Source organism: Dasypus novemcinctus, chromosome 3 (genome assembly GCF_030445035.2).
Source record: "Dasypus novemcinctus isolate mDasNov1 chromosome 3, mDasNov1.1.hap2, whole genome shotgun sequence".
Lineage (NCBI taxonomy): Eukaryota > Metazoa > Chordata > Mammalia > Cingulata > Dasypodidae > Dasypus > Dasypus novemcinctus.
In genome coordinates, this window is record NC_080675.1 from 2,744,387 (window position 1) to 2,768,923 (window position 24,537).

General features: G+C 43.6%; 1 protein-coding gene across 2 annotated transcripts in view; it reads left to right on the forward strand.

Annotated features, from left to right (window-relative positions):
- The window catches only part of CDC42BPB (CDC42 binding protein kinase beta), a 153,130-nt gene continuing 128,593 nt past the window's right edge, over window positions 1-24,537 (forward strand). Inside the window, exon 1 of one of the 2 annotated variants that reach the window (XM_058291275.2) lies at window positions 1-334. In XM_058291275.2, the coding sequence (XP_058147258.1) occupies window positions 160-334 (175 nt within the window). In that variant the 5' untranslated portion in view covers window positions 1-159. The remainder of the gene's footprint in view (window positions 335-24,537) is intronic. The other variant, XM_058291279.2, reaches the window with a different exon arrangement.

Below are 24,537 nucleotides of genomic sequence, written 5' to 3' on the forward strand. Positions count from 1 at the left end.
ATGTCGGCCTAGGCCGGGGCGCGCCGACGCGGACGGGGCGGCGACCAGGCGCCGCTGCTGCCCGGGCGCGCGGCCGCGGGGCCCCCGAGGGCTCGCCCTGACGGACTGGCCGAGCGGGCGGCGAGAGGCCGGCGCGCTGGGAGCGGGCCGCGCGGCACCATGTCGGCCAAGGTGCGGCTCAAGAAGCTGGAGCAGCTGCTCCTGGACGGGCCCTGGCGCAACGAGAGCGCCCTGAGCGTGGAGACGCTGCTCGACGTGCTCGTCTGCCTGTACACCGAGTGCAGCCACTCGGCCCTGCGCCGCGACAAGTATGTGGCCGAGTTCCTCGAGTGGGGTGAGTGCGCGCGCGGCCGCGGCCCAGGACCCCGGCCCTCAGCCCCCCAGGCCCTCATGCCCCCCGGTCCCTCAGCCCCCCAGGCCCCCAGGCCCTCAGGCCCTCGGCCCCCAGCCCCTCAGCCCCCCAAGCCCTCATGCCCCCGGCCCCTCAGCTCCCCAACCCCTCAGCCCCCCAGGCCCCCAGGCTCTCAGGCCCCCGACCCCCGGCCCCTCCACCCCCCAGCCCCCCAGGCTCTCAGCCCCCCCCCCCGATCCCTGGCTCCTCACCCTCCCAACTCCTCAGCCCTCCAACCTCGAAGCCTCCCAGGCCCTCAGGCCCCCGACCCCGGGCCCCTCAGGGCCCCCAGGCCCCCACCCCTCAGGCCTTAGGCCTCCAGAGCTCCAGCCCTTCAGTCCCCCAGGCCACAAGCCCTCAGCCCCCCGGCTCTTACCCCCCAGGCCCCCAGGTCCCTGCGCCTTCCCGCCCTTCCCGCCCCTGTGCGCCGCAGCTCCCGGGGCCCGCCTCCCGGGCCGCCGCCCCAGCCCCTCGGGCCCTCCCGCGCCCGTGCCCCTCGCTCGCCCCTCGGCCCTCCCTGCCCTCCTCGGCGCGCGCACATCCGCGTTCGGCCGTCCCGCCCCCTCATCCTGCTCCTGGAGCCACATCCTCCGTTCCCACCCCCACCCCCCCGCCGGGCCGTCGCCCCGTCCGCTTCCTAGATCCACCCTCGAGTCTGGATATCATTTCCTGCAGCACACCCTGGGATATCCGCCCCCCCCCCAGCTTGCTTTTGGGGTCCGGAGCCAGCGTTGAGTGTCCCTCCGCACAGTCGTGTGTGCTCTCTGCATTTGCCTCACCCACCGCCCCGTGGGCCCTCCACCCCCATGTTATCTCCTGGGAGCCCAGCCCTGATGTTAGGCCGCTCCTGGGTGACCGCCTGTCCACACCTTCTGGGTGCCCCGGGGCCTGCGCACCCCCTCTCCTGTAGCACCTCCAAAGGAATTTTGACGTTAAATTACTTAGGTTGAACGACAGGTAAAATCGTACTACATTGTGTTAGACCCTTGTGACGTTTTGGGGGTAGCTGGATCTGTCAGTATAGGAAGTCCCAGTTTTTCTTTATATGGGGTTCTTTGTATGCTTTCTCAGGTTCCCAGTTCATTTAGGAATGCTATCACTAAGGATCTATAATGCTGTATTTAGGAAAACTTGGTCAACTAAACTATTAGGGAGAAATCTGATTATTCCACTAAATGATAAGGAAAACCCGGAAGACAGGTAAAGTGCAAAGGGAAACTGCGTCTTCCCTCTAACGTGAACACTGGGAGACCCTCTGACTCTTGGTTCTTACACGGCCCAGCACCTGAGGAGGAGGTGGCAGTGTGGTGGCCAGGCCCCGCCCCTGGAAATCCTGCCTCGTCCTTGTCAGCAGGCTAGGACTGTGCAGTTTGCACCAGTCATTTCTAATGTTTAGGAGAGAGAAAACTGATACTTAGGTGAAGAAACAAACTAGTATGTTCCTTAGTGGGGCCTCCTCTCTGCCAAATGGTAAATGAAATTTGGTATTTTGTTTACAAATGAAAACTTCAGTTGCAGTGTCCTCTAGAGGACTTCTGGGTTTTGCTCTCCAGTGGGGTGTTGAGGGGATCTCTTGTGAGAGCAGCCCCAGGGCAACTGGTTATGCTCTATTTCATTCTCAGTTACATGCAATAGCAGTAAGTTTCTGGTCCTTTAACCACGTCATTGGCACGATTTCCGACTGAATAATTAACCGGCTTCCCTGTTGCTTTGAAAGTGAGCTCTTTGGTGTGTCTGGTGATCCAAGTCCTCTGAGTACAGTGTTTGCCATTCCTTTCTGAGATCTTGATCTTGAAATCCAGACAGACCTACGCTTAGGTCCCGTCTGGGGTGCAGCTTGTGAGTAAAGCGAGCCTGAAGGGAAGCTGGGGCAAGGTTGCTTCACTGGTGAGCTTGGTGGGCTGGCTCTCCCGCCAGGCGTTACCCTCCCCTCCATGAACTGGGTGGATTTTGCCGAGGAAGCTTTTGTCAAGCAGGTGTGGGGGGCCGTATTTTGTGAGAGTCAACCTTTGGAAATATTAACCAATGTTCTTGTGTTAACGTAGAGAATTATTTTATATATTATCTATTTTATTTTATGTGAGATAATATAGAAAAACTTTTCAAAATTGTGTTCTTGCTCTTTGGAAATTGTGATGACAAATAAATTATGTTATTCTCCTAAGAACTCAGTTTGCACACAGAAATGTAAGCTTTGAGTTACAGAGAAGAATGAACTTAAGTTTTAAGATGGCAATTTTTCTAATATATTTTAGAAAAAATAATCTCATGCTGGTTTACATAGGTACCATTGTAACTCAAGTGGCACATTTCTGGTTAAACTATGTGTGCAGCCATTACTAGTGTTAATTGGAATTGTCTAGTTAGTGCTATTGGAAGGCAAGGAATGGTCTTTCAAATACAGTTGTCTGTGGAGCATTATCGGGTACCCTAAGCTCAAGTGGAATTATTTCTGCTCAGGAAAACAGAGTGTGTTTCGCAGCTGGCAAAAGTTTTGAGTTCATCTGTACTGCTAGCACATCTAATAATTAAAGAATACTAAGTAAAAGGGAGTTCCCTTTCCAGCATGTGCTTATGATAAATGGTTAAAAATATATCTTTAAATGTTAATTCTATGTAGGCTCTCGATCTGTGGATTCATACTCTGGACGTTCGAACCTCTGATATCCAGCTTCCTGTCCTGCAGGGGACCAACCTCTTCCCCTCCCAAAGCTTGCCAGGTGTCTAATGACAATTACGTAGAATTTTTGAAACTTTAAGAAGAAAGGCACTGCATCAGCCCGGTTTTTGAGTCTTACTGGGAAATCTCTGAGAAAATTTGGAAAGTAGGGGTAATAAAGTTTTTAGGTTTTAAAGAACGGCTGTTTCTGGCTCTTTTTTTCTTATTGCTACAGAAGTTGCATAGGACAAGACACATCTCAGCCTTCAGTTCAGGGTTTTGTCTTTAATTTTCCCTTGATTATGTTTACGGTTTGATTCGTTTCCTTTTTGAAATTCCAGACTTTAAAAGTTAGAAATAACCCTGCTTTGGGTTATTTCTTTTAAGTTATTTTTAAAAATAAAAATTTGATACAGTTTGAAGAAGGGCATATGAAATGCTTCAAAATTTCTTGAAGTAAGTGGACAAATATGGACAGCTTAATGCGGTGAATTAGTTGCCTTTTATCCTTAGATAGGAATAGTGTTACAGGCTCATACGTCTTTCTCGGCTTGGGTGCAGTGGTCCTTTTCCGGCTGCATGGAGCTGATGTTTGAAATCCTGGCCTGTGGGTCTGGGCGCCTGCCGTGGGGTCTTCTCCCACCCCCTGGTGTGGCCTGCAGTCTGGGTGAGGCCTGGGGAGGCTCTGTGCCTGCGCGGACGCTCACGGAGGTGCGTCCAACAGGGTCCGTCCAGGGCATCTTCCCTCACGCTGCGCTTCCTGTACAATGAGTAGAATTAATCTTTCTAGCCTTTCTAGCCTTTCGCTTACTTTCTCCATTTGTGGTTTTTCTTATATGAAGGGAGCAGTACTTTCTCAGAGTTCTCCTTCCTGAATACGACTGCCCTGCCCAGCAGAGCCCTAGATGTGTGTGGGATGACTGGGGAAGCTCCCTTACCAGACTTATTAAGTGAGGTTTGACTGCTGGTATAAACATTTGAAAATACATTTTACTCTTAATGGTTTCTCTGGATAGAATGTTTGTGTAAAATGGGAACCTTTTTTTCTCTTAAATAACAGATAGAAGAAACGGGTCTTTTGAAATAACCTCTAAATGTAGATAAATGTTGGGATTGCATAGTAAAATTAGGTGAACATAATTTTGATTTTATGGATAGCTATTTGAAACTGTTGACTACATGGTATGAGATGGGAGAGTTGAGCCCGTTCAGCCTTAACAAGTTAACTTCAGCTTTCTCTCGTCACACTTTGTGCGTCAACGTTGGGCTTTAAAGTGGCGGCAGTGTCTTTGTAAATCCAGACTTTAAGTAATAAGTAAAATCGGAGTTGGTAAATTTGTTCTCACTCCACGATACCACTATGTGAGCTACTGAAAAAGTCATTAATTCACAGGGACTTGTTCTTTAAGCAAAATACTAAAACACATGTTAAGTTAAAGACCTGAGACTGCTGCGGGTTGACCAGTAAGTAACTCTTCTTGCTTCGTGCCTTTGCCCTGCCACATGGTGTGAGACAGATGCCCTCAGAAGTCTCCTCTGCCCATGGTGACCTGAGTGATGCTGGATAAACAAGTGAGCACACAGGATTGTTAATTCCAAACCAAATTAAATACAGGGAGATGAAAAAATGCTTTTCCCAGTGAAAGGGCAAAAAGTGAGGCCAAGAAAGTAACAGGGTCTTGATGGAAGAGAATGAATCAAAAATTGTATTCTTTCAATTGAAAAGGAGATAAAACTAAAGGAAGTTTTGAAAAAAAAAGTTAAAACCCTTCTAATCTCATCACCCTAACCCCCCATAACCTAATACTTGTTAGTCCTTATCTACATATAAGCTTGATTCTTAGATAGTTAGAAGATTACTGAATAAGAGTATGCTAAGTTTACCTTAGAACTTGTGTGAGAAGCTTACACAAATGGTCTCCTACTGATGAAAATGGTTGAGAGGAAAATACATTTTCCTTAGATCTAAAATTACAAGTGTTTTGGCAGTGTGAGCTAAACATGGCAATCCTTTGAAGATTTTATTTGAACTTCACATCTACCAGAGAAACTTGGTTTTTGTGCAAGTAAAATACGTACTACCTGTGAAATAGATATAAAGATCACACTTCACAATTTGATTTTAAGCCATCTGCACCGAGTATTCGATTTTTGGTCAGTTTTATTGATTGGAAGGTAACTGTGGCAACAAAATAGTTTTTAGATTAAAACTTTTCAAAGAGGATGGATGATATAACATGGAACTTGGGATTTTTGTTATCCTTAGTGAGGAAAGAATTAGAAATTCAAAGAGAAATTTGAATTCGAATCATGTAATTTCAGTCAGATTCCATCCTGGTATTGAAACTTCCCTGGAGAACAAGTAGAAACTCTTCTAAGATGATTCCTGAAGTTATGGAGACAGTGATAGTTTTTCCGATCTCCAAAGTCAGAGTCATAGGTTTGAAAACTGTTAGGAATTTTGAGCGAGCACGTAATCAGCCTTCTGTCTACATCCCTGATCTCCCTGTGATCATCTTGCCTCCCTGAATCATCTTTATTTATTTATTTATTATTTTTTAAATTCATTTTTAAAAAATATTACATTAAAAAAATATGAGATCCCCACGCACACAAACCCCCCACCACTCCCCCCACAACCCCCCCCCCACTCTCCCCCATCATCATGACACATTCATTGCATTTGGTGAATACATCTCTGAGCATCGCTGCACCTCATGGTCAGTGGTCCACCTCATAGCCCACACTCTCCCACGTTCCATCCAGTGGGCCATGGGAGGACCTACAATGTCCGGTAATTGTCCCTGCAGCACCACCCAGGACAACTCCAAGTCCCAAAAATGCCTCCACATCTCATCTCTTCCTCCCATTCCCCACACCTAGCAGCCACCATGGCCACTTTTTCCACACCAATGCCACACCACATTTTCTTCGATTACTAACCACAATAGTTCATGAATAGAATATCAGTAAGGCCACTCTAATCCTTACTGTATTCCTCCTTCCTGTGGACCTTGGATTGGTTGTGTCCACTCCACATCTATGTCAAGAGGGGGCTTAGATTCCACATGGATGCTGGATGCAGTCCTCCTGCTTTCATTTGTAGGCACTCTAGGCTCCCTGGTGTGTGGTTGACCTTCAACTCCGTGTTAGCTGAGTGGGGTAAGTTCCCTGATCATCTTGCGCCTCATTCCTGAGCAAGCAGCCCTCCAGCCGGGATTTCTCTCCCTCCACGGCACCACGGTCACTCTCAGTCCTCTTTGCTGGTGCCTGCTTTCATATCTGTATTATTTTAGCCCTTTCTTTCCAGTCCTCATATCAGTGTCCTAACTGAAGCCCTCCGACCTAAATAAGTGCCTTCCCATTTGAAGTTTTCAGTCTGTCTACCACATCAGTCTTAAACATTGTTTTTATCGCTTCCCCTTTCAAAAGCTGCTGCAATGGCTTCATAGTCTGGTGTGTCCTTTCTCTAAATCAGTTCTAAAATTCACAGTTCAATGTTAAAACTCAAAATTGACCTAAAAAGACACATCTAATATTAGTATTAGAAATTGAGGTTAATAGCACTTCTGGCTGTACCTTGTGTGGTGATTTTTACATACCATATAATTTTTACCTTTATTAAAATAATGGCATTTATCTAATTGAAAAAGTCAAATAATATTTCAGAGCTGTAATGCCAAATAACTGTTCCTGGATTGTTCTGCCCACCCCGGATTCTAACTTCCCGGGGCAACCCCATTTAAACCCCTCAACCCCTCTCGCTGTTTTCCTGGTAATCGTCCCCCATTCAGCTGCCAGTAACAGAGACCCAAATAACAGTGGATCAAGGTTGACTTCTTTCTCACGTAAGATTGGGGCGAAGGTGGTGCAGGGCTCTACGGCAACCTCATTCCGAGAAGTCTTTAGGGACTCGGTCTTCAGTCTGCCACCGGAGATGGTGCTGACCCCAACCACATCCCAGGCCCCAGGATGGAGGTGTTCTGTGGAAGGGGAAAGAATCATGGGTCCTGGAGCCTGTTTAGCAGTTCCTGCCTCAGATTCCGTGTTTCTCAGAGAGCATGCCTGTACTGCTGGTTTTTGAGTTTTCCATTTTAAACATAACCTGTGGACTTCCTACTATGAAGAGAAGGCTTTTGGAACTCTTCTTTCCGCTGATAGAAACACACCCCCAGCCCTTCCTCTCGTTCCTCTCTCCCCATATTTTCTAAATAATGATTATATAATAATTTTTATTTAAGTTGATAATAAGTGGTTACATTATGTTCATTAGGTAAAAATATATCACTCACAGCTTAGTCAATAGGATGCTATAATTAATTCCCTGTCTTCATTAATTTTTTAATTTATTGGAATGATTGTCATTTCTTTCTATGAGCTTGATTTTCAATGTGTAGTCATGAGTTTAGTCCCAGACTTCTAATAGAACTCCTCAGTATACTCAAAGACCTCCAAGAATCTATGCTTTTCAATTCTTTTCTTAGAGCCAGCCCTTCCAGAGCCTTCCATTTCCTGTTCCAGTCTAGACTGTTCTCTAGGCTTGCTCCTTAACAATCACCTGGAATTTCTCTTTCTTCTTTACTGTCAAAATTCCCCTTGACTCTCTCTGTGGGATCTGCTTTTTCTGGACCCTGTGTCTTTCTGGACATATCTTCTAAAGGAGCCTCCTGAGAAAGAGTTCATAGAAAGTAAGTGTTTTGGGAAGTGGACTTGGCCCAGTGGTTAGGGCATCCGTCTACCACATGGGAGGGCCGCAGTTCAAACCCCGGGCCTCCTTGACCCGTGTGCAGCTGGCCATGCGCAGCACTGATGCGCGCAAGGAGTGCCCTGCCACGCAGGGGTGTCCCCCGTGTAGGGGAGCCCCACGCGCAGGGAGTGCGGCCCGTAAGGAGAGCTGCCCAGTGTGAAAGAAAGTTCAGCCTGCCCAGGAATGGCGCCTCTCATACAGAGAGCTGACACAAGATGACGCAACAAAAAGAAACACAGATTCCTGTGCCGCTGACAACGACAGAAGCGGACAAAGAACACTCAGCAGATAGACCCAGAGAACAGACAACTGGCGGGGGGGGGGGGGGGGGGGGCAGGGGAGAGAAATAAAATAATCTTAAAAAAAAAAAAGAAAAAAGAAAGAAAGTGTTTTGAGACCTTGCCTATCTGAAACGTCTTTTCTTCCCTCACACGTGAATGACAGTTTGCTTGGGTCTGGAAATTTAGGTTAGAAATACTTTTTCCTCAGAAGTTTGACAGCACTGCTCCATTGCTGCCTGCTTTCCAGTGTTGGTAACGAGAAGTCTGGGGCCATTGCAATCCCCAGGCTTTTGTGTGGGACTTGTTTTATGTCGGGATACTTTCAGGATCTCCTGTTTTTCCCTGGTGCTCCTTGATGGACCTTTCTGAAAGACGTGGGTCCTTCCGTTCTGGGAAACTTCTTGGTGTTATTTTTTGATAATCTCTTCTCTGATTTCTCCATTGTGTCTGTCTCAAACTCTTATTTATTTATTTTTAAAAAAGATTTATTTATTTATTTAATCCCCCCCTCCCCCGGTTGTCTGTTCTCTTTGTCTGTTTGCTGCGTCTTGTTTCTTTGTCCGCTTCTGTTGTCGTCATCGGCTCGGGAAGTGTGGGCGGCGCCATTCCTGGGCAGGCTGCACCTTCTTTTGCGCTGGGCGGCTCTCCTCACGGGTGCACTCCTTGCACGTGGGGCTGCCCCACGCGGGGGACACCCCTGCGTGGCTCGGCACTCCTTGCGCGCATCAGCACTGCGCATGGCCAGCTCCACACGGGTCAGGGAGGCCCGGGGTTTGAACCGCGGACCTCCCATATGGTAGACGGACGCCCTAACCACTGGGCCAAAGTCCGTTTCCTCCTAAACTCTTATTTTTCAGATGTTTTACTGCCTGGTCTGTTTCCTTTTCTTTTCTTTTTTTTTTTGAGAAGCCCTCATTTTTATCTTCTAGCCTTTACAAGGAATTTTTTTCTTTTTTTAAAGATTTATTTAGGAAGTGGACTTGGCCCAATGGATAGGGCGTCCGCCTACCACATGGGAGGTCATTGGTTCAAACCCCAGGCCTCCTTGACCGGTGTGGAGCTGGCCCACGTGCAGTGCTGATGCACGCAAGGAGTGCCGTGCCACACAAGGGTGTCCCCTGCGTAGGGGAGCCCCACACGCAAGGAGTGCACCCCGTAAGGAGAGCCACCCAGCGCGAAAGAAAGTGCAGCTTGCCCAGGAATGGGGCCGCCCACACGGAGAGATGACGCAACAAGATGACGCAACAAAAAGAAACACAGATTCCTGTGCCGCTGAGAACAACAGAAGTGGTCACAGAAGAACATGCAGCAAATGGATACAGAGAACAGACAACTGGGGAGGGGGAGAAATAAATAAATCTTAAAAAAAAAAAAAGATTTATTTATTTATTTCTCCCCCTCTCCTGTTTTGCATTTGCTGTCTCCTCTCTGTGTTCATTCACTGTGTGTTCTTCTGTGTCTGCTTGTCTTCTCTTTAGGCAGCACTGGGAACCTATCCTGGGACCTTACGGGCTGGGAGAGAGGTACTCATTTTCTTGGGCCACCTCAGCTCCCTGGTCTGCTGTGTCTTATGGTCTCTCCTCTGCGTCTCTTACTGTTGCATCATCTTGCTGTGCCAGCTCCCTGCTCGGGCCATGCAGGACAGCACTCTGTGTGGGCTAGTTCTCTACTTGGGCCAGCTCACTGTGCAAGCCAGCTTGCTTTTCACCAGGAGGCCCCAGGAATCGAACCCTGGACCTGCTATATGGTAGACGGGAACCCAGTCGCTGGAGCCACATCCGCTTCACCTTACATGGAATTTTTTATCTGCTACCATAGCTTTTCCTTCTAAGTATTCTTTTTCTCAGTTTTCCTTTTTATGACATTCTGCTTTTTCTTTTGTCTTTATTTTTTTTAATGTTACATTAAAAATATATGAGGTCCCCATATACCCCCCGACCCCCCTCACCCCACTCCTCCCATATCAACAACTTCTTTCATTATCATGGGACATTCATTGCATTTGGTGAATACATTTTTGAGCACTGCTTCACCACATGGATAATGGTTTACATTATAGTTTACGACATCCTGTGTTTGTATCATGAAGCAGGACATTTAAAAATTTTTCTTTGGTTATAATTTTTTATGGGTGTATCCATTTATACACACCTCTTTTATTGACCTCCTCATTTGTTTCCTGCGTTGTCTCTGTTTCTTCTTAATTCTCTTTTCCTGTTTCCTACTTAGTTTTTTTTTTTTTTCTTTAATCTTAGTGGCTTTTCTCCATATGCCTGTGGATTATTGACTGCACTTTTCATAATTATGAGTAGACTCACTAGAGACTTCCCTTTATGCATAGGTAAACTTTTGAACATTGAATCTCACTAGGAAATAAAGTGTGGCCCCAGCCAGTTTGAGGGGATACTATCAGAAATTGGTAAAGGAATTTTCTCTTGGACCTGTCAGTTCCCCAGAGAAGAGTTTCCCAGCTCCTGCCTGTGGCCGTGGGGCTAGTGGCCTGGGGTATATGCCTGGCTACCAGCTTTCTGGAAAGGTGGGATGGGGTGCAAGAGGCCTGGGAGGGGAGTGGAGATGTGTAACTTCCTCTAAATGGGATGCTGTTTCTCCCTTTGCTTTCTGCTTTGCTGAATTGCATTGAAATTTCTAGGCGACTGTCATCTGTCGCTCACTCAGCAGGCGCTGGAGCACACGTCCTCCTGGCGGGTGTGTACATATCGTATTCCTTTGTTATCATGCCAGTAGGTTTTCACTTGGCACAGAGATCAGGTGCCGGTTCTGTATATCACCTTTATTGGAAAGTTACCCTGGTTTTGGCCTCTTTGTGAAGTCCCAGAATATAGCTGCTCTTTTCCTTGATTTGGATGTGTTGCTGTTTCTGTTCACACTTACTATTCATTATTAGAGAGGGTCTTCCGGTAAGTAGAAGGAAGAGCAGGGAAAGGCATGTTTTCCTCTAGTAACTGCACGAGCATTAAGAGATAGAAGGGTTAAAAAGCATTCAAAAGGACGTGAAGAAAGGGGAATAATAGTATGAGTGAAAGAAAGCTGGCAAAAGGGGTGCCTGGGGAGTGTCTGCTTGCTTGGGGGTGGGAAGAGGGTTGGGCATAGGAGTGGGGGTGTGCCTGGAGAGCAGGTGAAATGTGGAGATACTTCAAGTCAGGTGTTTGTGATTTAGAGATTGCCTGTATAAACGTTACCTTTTTTGAGATGTCATGGAGATGTTTTAATTCCAAATCACCAATATAAAATAAGCAAGAGCAGAATAAGAAATATTTTTGCTACTCATGTTTTTGTAAAAATATAAATAACAAAAAATCCAAAGGCAAATAGACCTCCCTTTACCACAACACTCAACAACTGCATTTTTAAGGATATTGCTGCTTTGTACTTTGCTCTTGTTAGTGTGAGAGAATTGATTTTCTCTGTTACTTGGTTTTAAAAACGTTTAAACCTGTAGGTTGAACTTATTTTTTCAACTTATACTTGATTTTTTTGAAATAGCATTTGTATTGGTTCTTTACTATTGGGAGGGATGTCGATTTCATAATGAGTGGGCATGTACAAATCTAATTTTTTTTTTAAGAAAACTTTGGCTAGTAGTAATATTTATATTTATTTATTTTTATTCCCCCCCTTCCTCCCCCTCCCTGCTGTTCTTGCTGTCTGTGTCCATTCACTGTGTGATCTTCTGTATCTGTTTTTCTTTTTGTCTTCTCTCCTCATCGTTCTCTTCTGGGATTCACTGGGATTTGATCCTGGAGACCTCTGATGTGGAGAGAGGTTCCCTGTCAATTGCACCACCTCAGTTGCTGGTCTCTGCTGCACTTCACCTTGACTCTCCCCTTCATCTCTCTTTTGTTGTGTCATCATCTTGCTGCATGACTCACGGGTGGGCACTGGCTCACCATGCAGGCACTTGGCTTGCTGTGTGGCCACTGGCTCGCCATGTGGGCACTGGCTCACCACACGGATACCCACGTGGGCACTCGGCTTACCACGAGGGCACTTGCGCGGGCGGGCTCGGCTCACTGTGCAGACACTCGGCTCACCACGTGGGCACTTGGCGCACCATGTGGTACCCACACAGTCACTTGGCTCGCTGTGTGGGCACTTGGCTCCTCACATGGGCACTGGCTTGCTGTACAGGCATGCTTTTTCTTCTTTTTCACCAGGAGACCCCAAGGATCGAACCCAGGTCCTCCCATATGGTAGGTGGAGGCCTTACCACTTGAGCCACATCCGCTTCCCTGTAGCAAATCTTGAAAGTTAATTTTGCAACTGTGTCACAAATGGATTATTTTTAAAGTTTTTACCCAAAGTATTTGAAATCAGATTGTTGAAAAGTTTTTAAGTATATTAGCAAATTAGCTTTCTGATGAACCTTTAAAATGAAATGGGAAATGTCAGTGAATCACTGCTTTAGAATATGTAGGGCATATTGTCTAACTGGCAGCACATTGGAAAGTTATTGGGAATGCTCTCTTTCCAATTTTACCAGTTAATCATGTGAGGGTTGGTATTTATATTATACTGTACTAGGTCAAGAAATATTTCTCAAAACATCAAGCATTAACATGGCTTTACAAAACTGAAGTGGTAAGCCTGGATATATTTCCTTCTGGAAATATTTAATTAATTTTTTAAAAGCAAGCCTTGTTTTCATGATTTTTTTAAAGAGGTACCAGCGATTGATCCCAGGACCTCGTACATGGAAAGCAGGTGCTCAACCACTGAGCTGCACCTGCTCCCCTGTGTTCATGAATTTTTTTTTTTAACTAGGGTTTTTTTTTTAACTTGAAGTTTTAGGTTACAGAAAATTCATATCAAAAGTATAGGGGATTCCCATATACCTTGCCCCCTTCCCGTCTTAAATTTTCCTCGATTAATATCATCTTAAATGAGCATGATACATTTGTTACAATTCATGAACAAATATTGAAGCATTGCTATGAAGCATGGTCAGTAGTTTTCATTATGGTTTACGCTTTGCACTGTACAATTTTATAAGCTTTGACAAAATGTATAATGGTCTGTATCCGTCGTTGCAAAACCATGCAGAGCAGTTCCAGTGCCCCCCAAATGCCCCTGTTCTGCCTATTCTTCCCTGCCTCTCTCCTCAGAGCCTGTGGAACCAGTCATCATATCAGTGTCACAGCTTCTTCCATTACTACAGTAACAGTAATTCTCTTTGGTCCATGGTTGCATTCCTCCCTTATGTTTGTTCATTCCTCAATCTTGTTCATGAAATTTTGATAATCTTCATGAAATAATATATTAAGAGGGTTATTGAACAAAAACTGAATGCTTGGTCAGCAGTATGAGAGGAATTTACATTGGATTACACAGCTGATTCCGTTTATTTTGTATTTTTAGTGGAGAAGAAAGGTTTCTCTGCCTTTTACAATTACCAGATGTAATTTTTTCCACATCTTTTTTTAATGGTTTTTTGTTAACGGTTTTACTGAGATATACCTGTTTAGACTGTGGAGTTCAGTTCTTTTGTATTCAGAGACTTGTGCAATCATCATGACAGTAAATTTTTAAAACACTTTCATCACCTCAAAAAGAAACCCTCCATCTTTAAATCTCATCCTAGATCCCCTGGGTCTCCCTCTGCCCTGGCCTTAAGCAGCCATGAACCTACTGTCTGTTACTCTATCTTTGCCTGTTCTGGACATTTCATATAAGTGGAATCATGTGGTCTTTTGTGCCTCTCTTCTTTCACTTAGTCTAAGTTTTTATTGTTGTTGCTTGCTTTTTTCCTTTTTTAGATCCCTTTCCTTTTCCTTTTTCATTTTTCCTTTCCTTTCCCTTCCCCCTCCCTTCCCCGAGACCTTGTACATGGGAAGCAGGTACTCAGTGACTGAGCTACATTCCTCTTTGTTATTTTTTTCATTTAATTTAATTTAATTTTACTTACCCCCCACACGTATCTCAATAAAATGAAATAAATGAGATATGTTACAGTGGAATCGTATGTAATTTTATGTGACTAGCTTTGTTCCCTAAGCATAATGTTTTCAAGGTTCATCCATATTATAGCATGTATCAGCACTACATTTAAAATAATAATGGCCAAATAATATTCCATTGTATGAATATACTACGTTTTGTTTTTCCTTTCACTAGTTGACAGACTTTTGGGTTGTTGCCTTTTGGCTGTCGTGAATCATGATCTGTAAACATTCCTGTGCACGTTTTTGGGTGAACATATGCTTTCCTTTCTCTTGGATATATTCCTAGGAGTGGAATTGCTGGTTCATATGGTAACTCAAAGTTTAACCTTTCAATGAACTACCAGACTGTTTTCCAAAATGTCTGTGCTGTTTTACAGTCCCACCCGCAATATACAAGAGTTCTGATTTCTTCACATATTCACCAACACTCGTTATATGACTTTTTGTTTCTAGCCATCCTAAAGGGTGTAAAATAGTATCTCATTGTGGTTTTGATTTGCATTTCCCTGATGACCAGTGATGTTGAACATCTTTTTATGTGCTTTTTGGCCATTTGTTTATTTTCTTTGGAGGTATGTCTGTTAACTCCTTTGCCCATTTTTTTTTAAAAAGCATTCTTTTATTACCATCTCTTGTGGCAAAATAACATTTATACAGAGAAGTCACCTAGTTGACTTTGGGCATGAAGACAAATACAAAGTGGAATGGGGATCTTGGTGAAGTGGGAAAGAGGAGGAAAGGACAGATCAGTTCATTGATGTCTCTTATATTTTGTAAAAAATACATTTATAAGAAAAAAAAGTAGAATTTCACAACTTGACTTCACATCATCTTTTATGAAACAAAGGTTAGATCCACTTCCACCAGATCCTTCTTGGGGCTGAGAGGTTCTGTAACATGGAATGCAGGTAACGAGGGTGACAGGTGAGAGTATAATTATGACGCTTGTAGGCCAGGTACAGCAGGCACCTCTGTATAAGGAATTCTCATGCACTGGCAAGGAGTCTGTGCGCTGATTGTCAGGACAGACTTTCCCCATTGCCAAATCCCACTGATGTCATAGTGACATTGGTCACGGAAGAAAGTGACGTTACAGAGCAAAAAAGAGTACCATGGGTGCTACCAGGGGTAACAGGACACACTGAGGCAGGACTTACTCTGTCTGCACATCAGACACAAACTAGTAAATCCATTCCAGAAATGAGCTCTACCTCAGCTGACAAAACTTAAGCTCAGGATTCCCAATCATTCCCACTTCAAGAATCACCAGTCTGTGGTTAGCCCTGAACACCCCCAAATCACTGCCATAACGTGTTGGGAATAATGTGGCTGTCTTCCGGAAGTGCCTGCCCCTGAAAATCGCTTTCTCTGCAGGATAGCTTTGAATTAACACATAAGGAGAGGTCACCCTCCTTAGCCTAGAACTTCTTCTGTTTGTTTCCTCTGCTTACCCTTTAGAACATATAATGAAATAAACCAGGATTTTCTTTGGAGAAGCTAGAAGGACATCTTAGCCCAAAGGCTCTATAGGAAAAGAGGGGCTCTCTCAGGAGATGCAAAGGCAGAGGGACAGGGGCAAGACCGGGGGTTTAACTGGGGAAGCAGCAGGGCCCTGTTGGACCAGGTGGGCCTGCCAGGCTGCTGGGACATGTTCCCTCCAGGAGCGACCTCTCAGCTGCCATCTCTTAACAGAGGGCATGGTCTCCCCATGCAGGAGTTGTTTGCTGCCATCAACAGTCCAGATTCCTTAATAACATGGCCTCTACATTCAACTTCTGATTGGTTCTGTTACTTTCATTTTGGTTCATTTACTTTCAGAGAAAGTATGATTTCCAGTTCTTTTCCCAATTCAGGTACAAAAACTTAATTTCAGACTTACTCTGGTAACACTCCAGAGTAGTAATGCTTCACTAGACTTCCTGAGTAGCAGACACAGAACACCAGTCCTTCAGGAGCAGAAGATGGACATCTCTGTCCAGCTGGGTACAGGTTGGGGACTTGGCCTCAAAACAGTCTCCAGTGAGACTAAGGCAAACCAACTGGAAAGGGGATCCAGCACTATTCAAGCCAGACTGCCTGCCTCGTCCGTCCTCCTTGCTCCTCTTCCTAGCTAAGGCTAACACGAATGGCAGGAGAGACAGCCCACCAATGTACAGACCCACGCTCTTTTGAGCAGAGCTCTGGGCTGCTCCGAAAGCCACATTTTAGATAATGTTTCTCTAACAAATAGCAGAACCTCTCTGGATTGGGTTTCTGTCAGAGAGAGAAGAGATCATCCTGAAGCTTGATAGGGACAAACAAATCCACGGTGAGTACCAGGGTAGGAGACAGTCTCTGTCCACAGGTGAAGTGGGAATGATGGCACAGCAGCATGTGGGACCGAGCCCACCTAAGGAGCCTGGATTTGTAGTTGATTCCAATTCTGAGATTCACCCAGTCTGGCAGCAACCTGTTCTGCAGGGTGCATGGTTTTTTCCCTCCCTCAGTAGTTAGATCCAGTGCCAGGACACGGGAGTGATCTAGTGCTTTCTCGAGAAAGCTGCCAGCTTATGGCATAGTCCAGACCTGTCCTTTGCCCATTTTTAGTTGTGTTGTATGTCTTTTTTTTTTCCCTATCTGCTTGCGTCATCATCTTTTTTGGTGCGTTGTTTCACTGCGTGGCGGACCTGTGCCTCTGCGCAGGTTTGGGACACTGTTTTCCTTTTTTTTTTTTCCCGGGAGGCCCTGGGGATGGAACTCCGGTCCTCCATATTAAACAGGAGCCCAATTGCTTGAGCCACAGCTGCTTCCCTCTGTGTCTTGTTAATTGAATTCTAAGGTCCTTTGTGTATTTTGGGTACAAAATTCTTATCAGATAAGCAATTTGCAGATATTTTGTCCCTTTCTGTAGGGTTTCTTTTCTCTTCCTTGATAGTATCCTATGAAGCACAAATGTTTTTAATTTTAATGAGGAACAGTTTATTTTTTCTTTGGTTACTTGTGCTTTTGGTGTTATGTCTAAGAAACCATTGCCAAATCCAGGGTTACAAAGATTCATATTTAAGTTTTCTTCTAAGAATTTATCAGTTCACCTCATATTTTGGTCATTGATCAATTTTGAATTTTTGTATATGGGGTGAGATAGTAGTCCAACTTCATTCTTTTGCATGTAGTTCTCCAGTTGTCCCAGCACCATTTGTTGAAAAGACTGTTCTTTCACCTGTATGGTCTTGGTATCCTTATCAAAAATCAGTTGACTATGGATTTATGAGTTTATTGCCCGCCTGTCAGTTCCATTCCATTGACCTACGTATCTATCCTTATGTCAGTACTTTGCTGTAGTCTTTACTGTTGCTTTGCATTAAGTTTTGGAACAGGGAAGTGTGAGTCCTACTTTGTTCTTTTTTCAAGGTTGTTTGGCTTATTCTGGGTCCTTTGTGTTCCCTGTGAATTTTAGGAACAGCTTGTCACTTCCTGCAAAAAAAAACCCCATGCGTGATATTGATAGGGATTGTGTTGAATCTGTAGATCAATTTTGGGAGTATTGCTGTCTTAACAATATTACGTCTTCTTACCCATGAACATGGGATGGCTTCTCATTTATTTAGATCTTCTTTGATCTTCAACAATAGTTTGTAGGTTTTCAAGTCTTGCATTGTTTTGTTAAATTAATTATTCTTCTAATGCAATTATAAGTGGGATTTTTTCTTAATTTCTTTTTCAGATTGTTCATTGCAAGCATATCGAAATACAATTTATTTGTCACTTAGATTTTGTATCCTACAACCTTGCTGAACTTGTTTATTGCTTCTCATAGTTCTTTGGTGTTTTCTTTAGTATTTTCTATAAACAGGATCATGTCATCTGCGACTGGAGGTGGTTTTACTTCTTCCTTTCCAATCTGAATATCTTTTATTTCCAATATGGATATCTTTTATTTTCTTGCCTAGTTGCCCTGACTAGAGCCATGAGTATGTATGTTGAATAGAAATGGTGAGAATGGAATCCCCTTCTTGTTTATCTTGGAAGGAAAGCTTCCAGTCTTTCACCATTAAGTATGAGGTTAGCTGTGGGTTTTTCATAGATGCCCTTTATTAGAATGAGAGTCCCTTCTAGTCCTACTACTTTGTTTAGTAGTTTTATCATGAAAGGGTGTTGGATTTTGTCAGATGCCATTTCTGGTCTATTGAAATGATCTTTTCTTTTCCTACCTATGTTTTATTACATTAATTGATTTTCATGTGTTGAAATAACTTTGCATTACTGGGATAAATCCAGTACGGTCATGATGCATAATTCTGTTTATATGTTGCTGGATTGGTTTGCTAGTATTTTGTTGACAATTATTGTGTCTTTATTCACAAGAGATATTGGTCTCTCCTTTTCTTGGGATATCTTTGGCTTTTTGTCAAGGCTATCCTGGCCTCATAGAATAAGTTAAGAAGTTTTACCTCCTTTTCTATTTTTTGGAAGAGTTTGTGGAGAATTGGTATTCTAACATAAATGGTAGAATTCACTTTTGTGGACTGCACAGAGCCATATGGGACTGTACTTTTCTTTGTGGATAGTTTTTTGATTACTCATTCAATCTCTTGTTATATGTCTTTTCAGGTTTTCTATTTTTTAAATTCTTTTTTCTTTATTAGAGAACTTGTTTACAGAGCAGTCATGCATAAAATATAGGATTCCCATGTATAGCACCACACCACCACCACTTTGCATTGGTGTGGAATATTTGTTACAATTGTTGATAGCACATTTTTGTAATTGTACTATTAATTAAAATCCACTGTACTGTTTGTGTAGTGTGGTTTCACGGGGTAGTTTTTTTTTTTTTTAAGTTTTATTTTTATTTATTCATCCCCCCCCTCGTTGTTTGCACTCACTGTCTGCACTCTGTGTCCATTTGCTATGTATTCTCTGTGTCTGCTCATCATCTCTTTAGGAGGTACCAGGAACCGAACCTGAGACCTCCCCTGTGAGAAGAGGTGCCCAATCACTTGAGCCACCTCAACTCCCTGCTTTGTTGTGTCTCTCATTGTCTTTCCTCTTGAGTCTCCTTGTTGCATTACCTTGACGTGCCTGCCTGTTGTGCCAGCTTACTGTCTTGCTTGTCTTCTCCAGGAGGCACCAGGAACTGAACCTGGGATTTCCCATGTGGTAGGCAGGAACCCACTTGCTTGAGCCATATCCGCTCCCCTCCATGGAGTTTTTAAAAAATTTTATTATTACCATATATATAATCTTAACATTTCCCCTTTTAGTCATATTCATATACTTATTTCAGTGCTGTACTACCACCACCACCATCCATTACCAAAACATTTCCATCATTCCAAATAGGAACCCTGTACATTTTAGGCCTTAACATCTGTGGCCCCCCCATATCCTATCCCATCCCCATCCCTTGGTAACCTGTATTCTAGATTCTGACTCTGTGGGTTTGCTTATTCTAATTATTTCTAATCAGAGAGCTCATATAATATTTGTCCTTTTGTGCCTGGCCTATTGCACTCAGCATATATTCAAGGTTCATTCATGTTGCTGCATATATCAGAACTTCATTCCTTTTTATAACCGAATAATATTACATTGTGTATATATACCACATTTTATCCATTCATCATTGATGAATAATTGTTTTGTTTACATCTTTTGGCAATTGTGACTAATGCTACTATAAACTTTGGTGTGGAAATATCTGTTTGAGCCCCTACTTTCAGTTCGAGTGTGTACCTAGTAGTGGGCTTGCTTTGTCATTCGGTAGTTCTATATTTAGTTTTCTGTTTCTTAAATGTTATTTTCTGTTTCTTTAAATGGCATTCTACTGAGTGTGATGTGGTATCTCATTGTGGTTTTAATTTACGTTTCCTTAATGGCTAATGATGTTGAGCATCTTTACATGTGCTTTCCAGCCATTTGTATAACTCCTTTGGAGAGATGTCTGTTCAACTCTTTTGCCCATTTTTGAATTGAGTTGTTGTCTTTTTGTTAAGTTGAAGGCTTTCTTTATGTATACTGAATATTCTTTATCAAATATGTGGTATCCAAATATTTTCTCACATTGTATAGGTTGTCTTTTACTTTCATGATAAAGTCTTTTGAGGAACCAGAAGTTTCTATTTTGATAAAATCCCATTTATCTATTTTTTCCTTTTGTTGCTTGTGCTTTGGGTGTAAAGTCTTAAGAAACCATTCCCTAACACAAAATCCTGAAGATGCTTCCCTCTATTTTCTTCTAAGAGTTTTATAGTTCTGGTTCTTCTATTTAAGTCTTTGATCCATTTTGAGTTGATTTTTGTGTTTGGTGTGAGGTAGGGACCATCCCCCCCTTTTTTTGTGTGCAACTGGAGATCAGATTTTTCTAGCACAATTTATAGAAGAGACTTTTCTTTCCCACTTGAGTGGTCTCTGCCATCTTGTCAAATATCAGCTGGCCATAAATGTGAGGGTTGATTTCTGAACTCTCAGTTCTATTCCATTGGTCTATATACCTGCCCTTGTTCCAGTACCGTGCTGGTTTTTTTACCTCCAAGCAGTCAAAGATGTTTATTTTTATAGAAAGATAAATAAAAAAATAATTCTTCAAACAGCTTTACTTTCATTGAGAAAACTGTATACAGATTGATTAAGATGTTTAATATTTTAAAATCTACCATCATTAAATAAGGTGGAACACCATATGAATTTCATTTCACTGAAAGTAATGCAAAGAATTTTTTTAAAATATGAAATATACAGAGCATTCCAGTCAACTACAACTGTGTTACAGCTATGTATTCTTTTGGATTTGGTCCAGAGAAACCCGAGTCTGTTTTCAGAGAGAATGAAAAATGTTATAGACAACTGATCAGTTATTCTTCATTGAAGAATTCACAAAAAAATGACATTCCTTGAAGATTCTACTGAATCCAGTTTCCTAACATTGATACTCTCCTTTTCTTGTGGTATGCAGGTGATGTTGGCCTCGTTGAATGAGTCAGGGAGTGTTCTCTTCAATTTTTTGGAAGATTTTGTGCAGAATTGGAGTCAATTCTTGGAATGTTTGGTAGAATTCTTCTGTGAAGCCATCTGACTCTGGGCTTTTCTTTGTTGGGAGCTTTTTGATTCAATCTCTTTACTAGTAATTGGTTTGTTGAGTTCTTCTGTTTCTTCTCCGTCTTTCCCCCATAGCTTCCTCGTCTGTCTGCTCATTGTCTCTGCTCATTATCTCTGCTTGTTGTGTCAGCTTGTCTTCTTTAGACAGCACTGGGAACTGAACCTGGTACCTTCCGTGTGGGAGGCAGGTACCCAACTGCTTAAGCCACATTCACTCCCTTCTAATTTTTCTTGAGTCAATATAAGTAGTGTGTGTGTTTCTAAGAATTTGTCCGTTTCATCTGGTTATCTAATTTATTGGCATACAGTTGTTCAGTCTCCTGTTTTATTTCAGTGAGGTTGGTAGTAATATTCCCCATTTGATTTCTGATTTTCATTGTATGTATCCTTTTTCTCTTTTTGTCAGTTGTAGCTGAAGGTTTTTTGCTCTTTTCTGAGAACCAAATTTGGTTTTATTTATTTATTTATTTTTAAAAAGAGATTTATTTATTTAATCCCCCCCCCCCCCGGTTGTCTGTTCTGTGTGTCTGTTTTGCTGCATCTTGTTTCTTTGTCCGCTTCTGTTGTCGTCAGTGGCACGGGAAGTGTGGGCGGCGCCATTCCTGGGCAGGCTGCACTTTCTTTCATGCTGGACAGCTCTCCTCACGGGCGCACTCCTTGCGTGTGTGGTTCCCCTACGCGGGGGACACCCCTGGGTGGCACGGCACTCCTTGTGTGCATCAGCACTGCGTGTGGACCAGCTCCACACGGGTCAAGGAGGCCCAGGGTTTGAACCATGGACCTCCCATGTGGTAGGCGGATACCCTAACCACTGGGCCAAGTCCACCGCCCCAAATTTGGTTTAATTGATTCTATTTTTTGTTTTCTATTTCCTATATCTCTGCTCTAATCTCTGTTCTCCTCTTTCTGCTTGCTTTGGGTTTAGTTAGCTTTCTTTTTCTAGTTCTTCCAGTTTTGAGGTTAGGTTTCTGATTTGAAGTCTGTCTTCTTTTTTTTTTTAAGATTTATTTTCTTTCTCTTTCCCCACCCCCTTGTTGTTTGCACTTGCTGTGTCTGTTCATCTTCTTTGTTTCTTTAGGAGGCACTGGGAACCAAACCCAGGACCTCTGATGTGGGAGGGAGGCACCTAATTGCTTAAGCCACCTCTGTTCCTTGCTTTGTTGTGTTCCTTGTTATGTTTTTCCTATTGTGTCTCTTGTTGCACCATCCTGTTGCATAAGCTCACCATGCCTGCCCGTTGTGCCAGATCGCTGTCCTGCTCATCCTTTTTAGGAGGCACTGGGAACCTTTGCTCCCTGCTTTGTTGTGTCTGTCACTGTGTTTTTCTTCTTGTGCTCTTGTTGCATCATCTTATTCTGTCGGCTTGCTGTCTTCTTTAGGAGGCATCAGGAACTGAACTACAGACCTCCCATATGGTAGGCAGGAGCCCAGTTGCTTGAGCCACATCCACTTGCCTGTCTTCTTTTTTTTTTTAACAAGTTTTTAAAAAAATTTTTATGTTATTTATTTCTCTCCCTTTCCCCCCCGTTGTCTGTTCTCTGTGTCCATTCACTGTGTGTTCTTCTGTGTCCACTTGCATTCTTGTCATGCGACACTGGGAAGCTGTGTCTCTGTTTTTGTTACATCATCTTGCTGCATCAGCTCTCCATGTGTGTGGTGCCACTCTTGGGCAGGGCTGCACTTTTTTCACGTGGGGTGGCTTTCCTTGTGGGGCGCACTCCTTGTGTGTGGGGCATCTGTATGCGGGGGACACCCTTGCATGGCTCGGCACTCCTTGGGCACAGCAGCACTGTGCATGGGCCGGCTCACCACACAGGTCAGGAGGTCCTGGGTATCAACCCTGGACCCTCTGTATGGTAGGCGGACGTTCTATCAGTTGAGCCACAACCACTTCCCTCTTCTTTTTTTAGTGTAAGCATTTTGAGGTATAAATTTCACTCTCAGTCCTGCCTTTGCTGCATCCCAAAGTTTTGGTATGTTGTATTTTCATTTTCATTCACCTCCAGATCTTTCCTGTTTTCGCTTCTCATTTCTTCTTTAACCCATTGATTAAGATTAAGGGGGGAAGCGGACTTGGCCCAGTGGATAGGGCATCCGCCTACCACATGGAAGGTTCACGGTTCAAACCCAGGGCCTCCTTGACCCGTGTGGAGTTGGCCCATGCGCAGTACTGATGCACACAAGGAGTGCCGTGCCACGCAGGGGTGTACCCCGCGTAGGGGAGCCCCACACGCAAGGAGTGCGCCCATAAGGAGAGCCACCCAGCATGAAAGAAAGTTCAGCCTGCCCAGGAATGGCGCCACACACATGGAGAGCTGACACAACAAGATGACGCAACAAAAAGAAACACAGATTCCCGGTGCTGCTGATAAGGGTAGAAGTGTCACAGAGGAACACACAGCCAGTGGACAGAGAGAGCAGACAAGTGGGGGGGGGTAGGGAGAGAAATAAATAAATAATAAATCTTAAAAAGAAATAAATGTACACATACACACAAAGTATGGGGAAGCAGAAGTGGCTCAAGTGATTGAGCTCCCGCCTACCACATGGGCAGTCCTGATGCCTCCTGGAGAAAACAAGCACAATAGTGAGCTGATATGACAGTCAGGCGCAGCGAGCTGATGCAATAAGAGACACAGGGAGGAAAACATAACGAGAAACACAGCAAAGCAGGGAGTAGAAGTGGCTCAAGCAATTGGGTGCCTTCTTCCCACATGGGAGATCCTGGGTTTGGTTCCCAGTGCTTCCTAAAAAAGAAGACCAGCATGCAACAGACAGACACAGCAAATGCGAACAATGAGGGGGTGGGGAGAAATAAACAAATAATATAAATCTTTGGGGGGGAAATGTATGTTGTTTAATTTCCACATATTTTTGAATTTTTCCTTTTTCTCTCTGATATAAATTTCTAGCTTCATTCCGTTGTGGTCAGAAAATGTACACTGTTATGATTTCAATTTTTAAAAATTAATTGAGACTTGTTTTGTTACTCAACATAGGGTCTGTCCTGGAGGATGATCCATGTGCACGTGAGGGAATGTTGTGTTCTGTTTTCATGGGGTGTACTGTTCTTGATCTGCTAAGTCTAGTTGGTTTAGTGTATCGTTCAAGTCCTGTACTTCCTTACTGATCTTCTGACTAGATGTTCTATCCATTTTTGAGAGTGGTGGTTAAAGTTTCCTATTATTAATGTAAAACCATCAATCTCTGCCTTCAAATTTGTCAGTATTTGCTTCATATATTTTGGGGCTCAGCAGTTAGGTGCATATATCCTTATAGTAGTTACATCTTCTTATTGATATGTCCTCTTTCTCAGTATGTAATGACCATGTTTGTTCCTCTTAACAATTTTTGACTTAAAGTCTACTTAAACTCTCTTTTGTTTACTACTTGCATGGTATATTTTTTTCCTATCCTTTCAC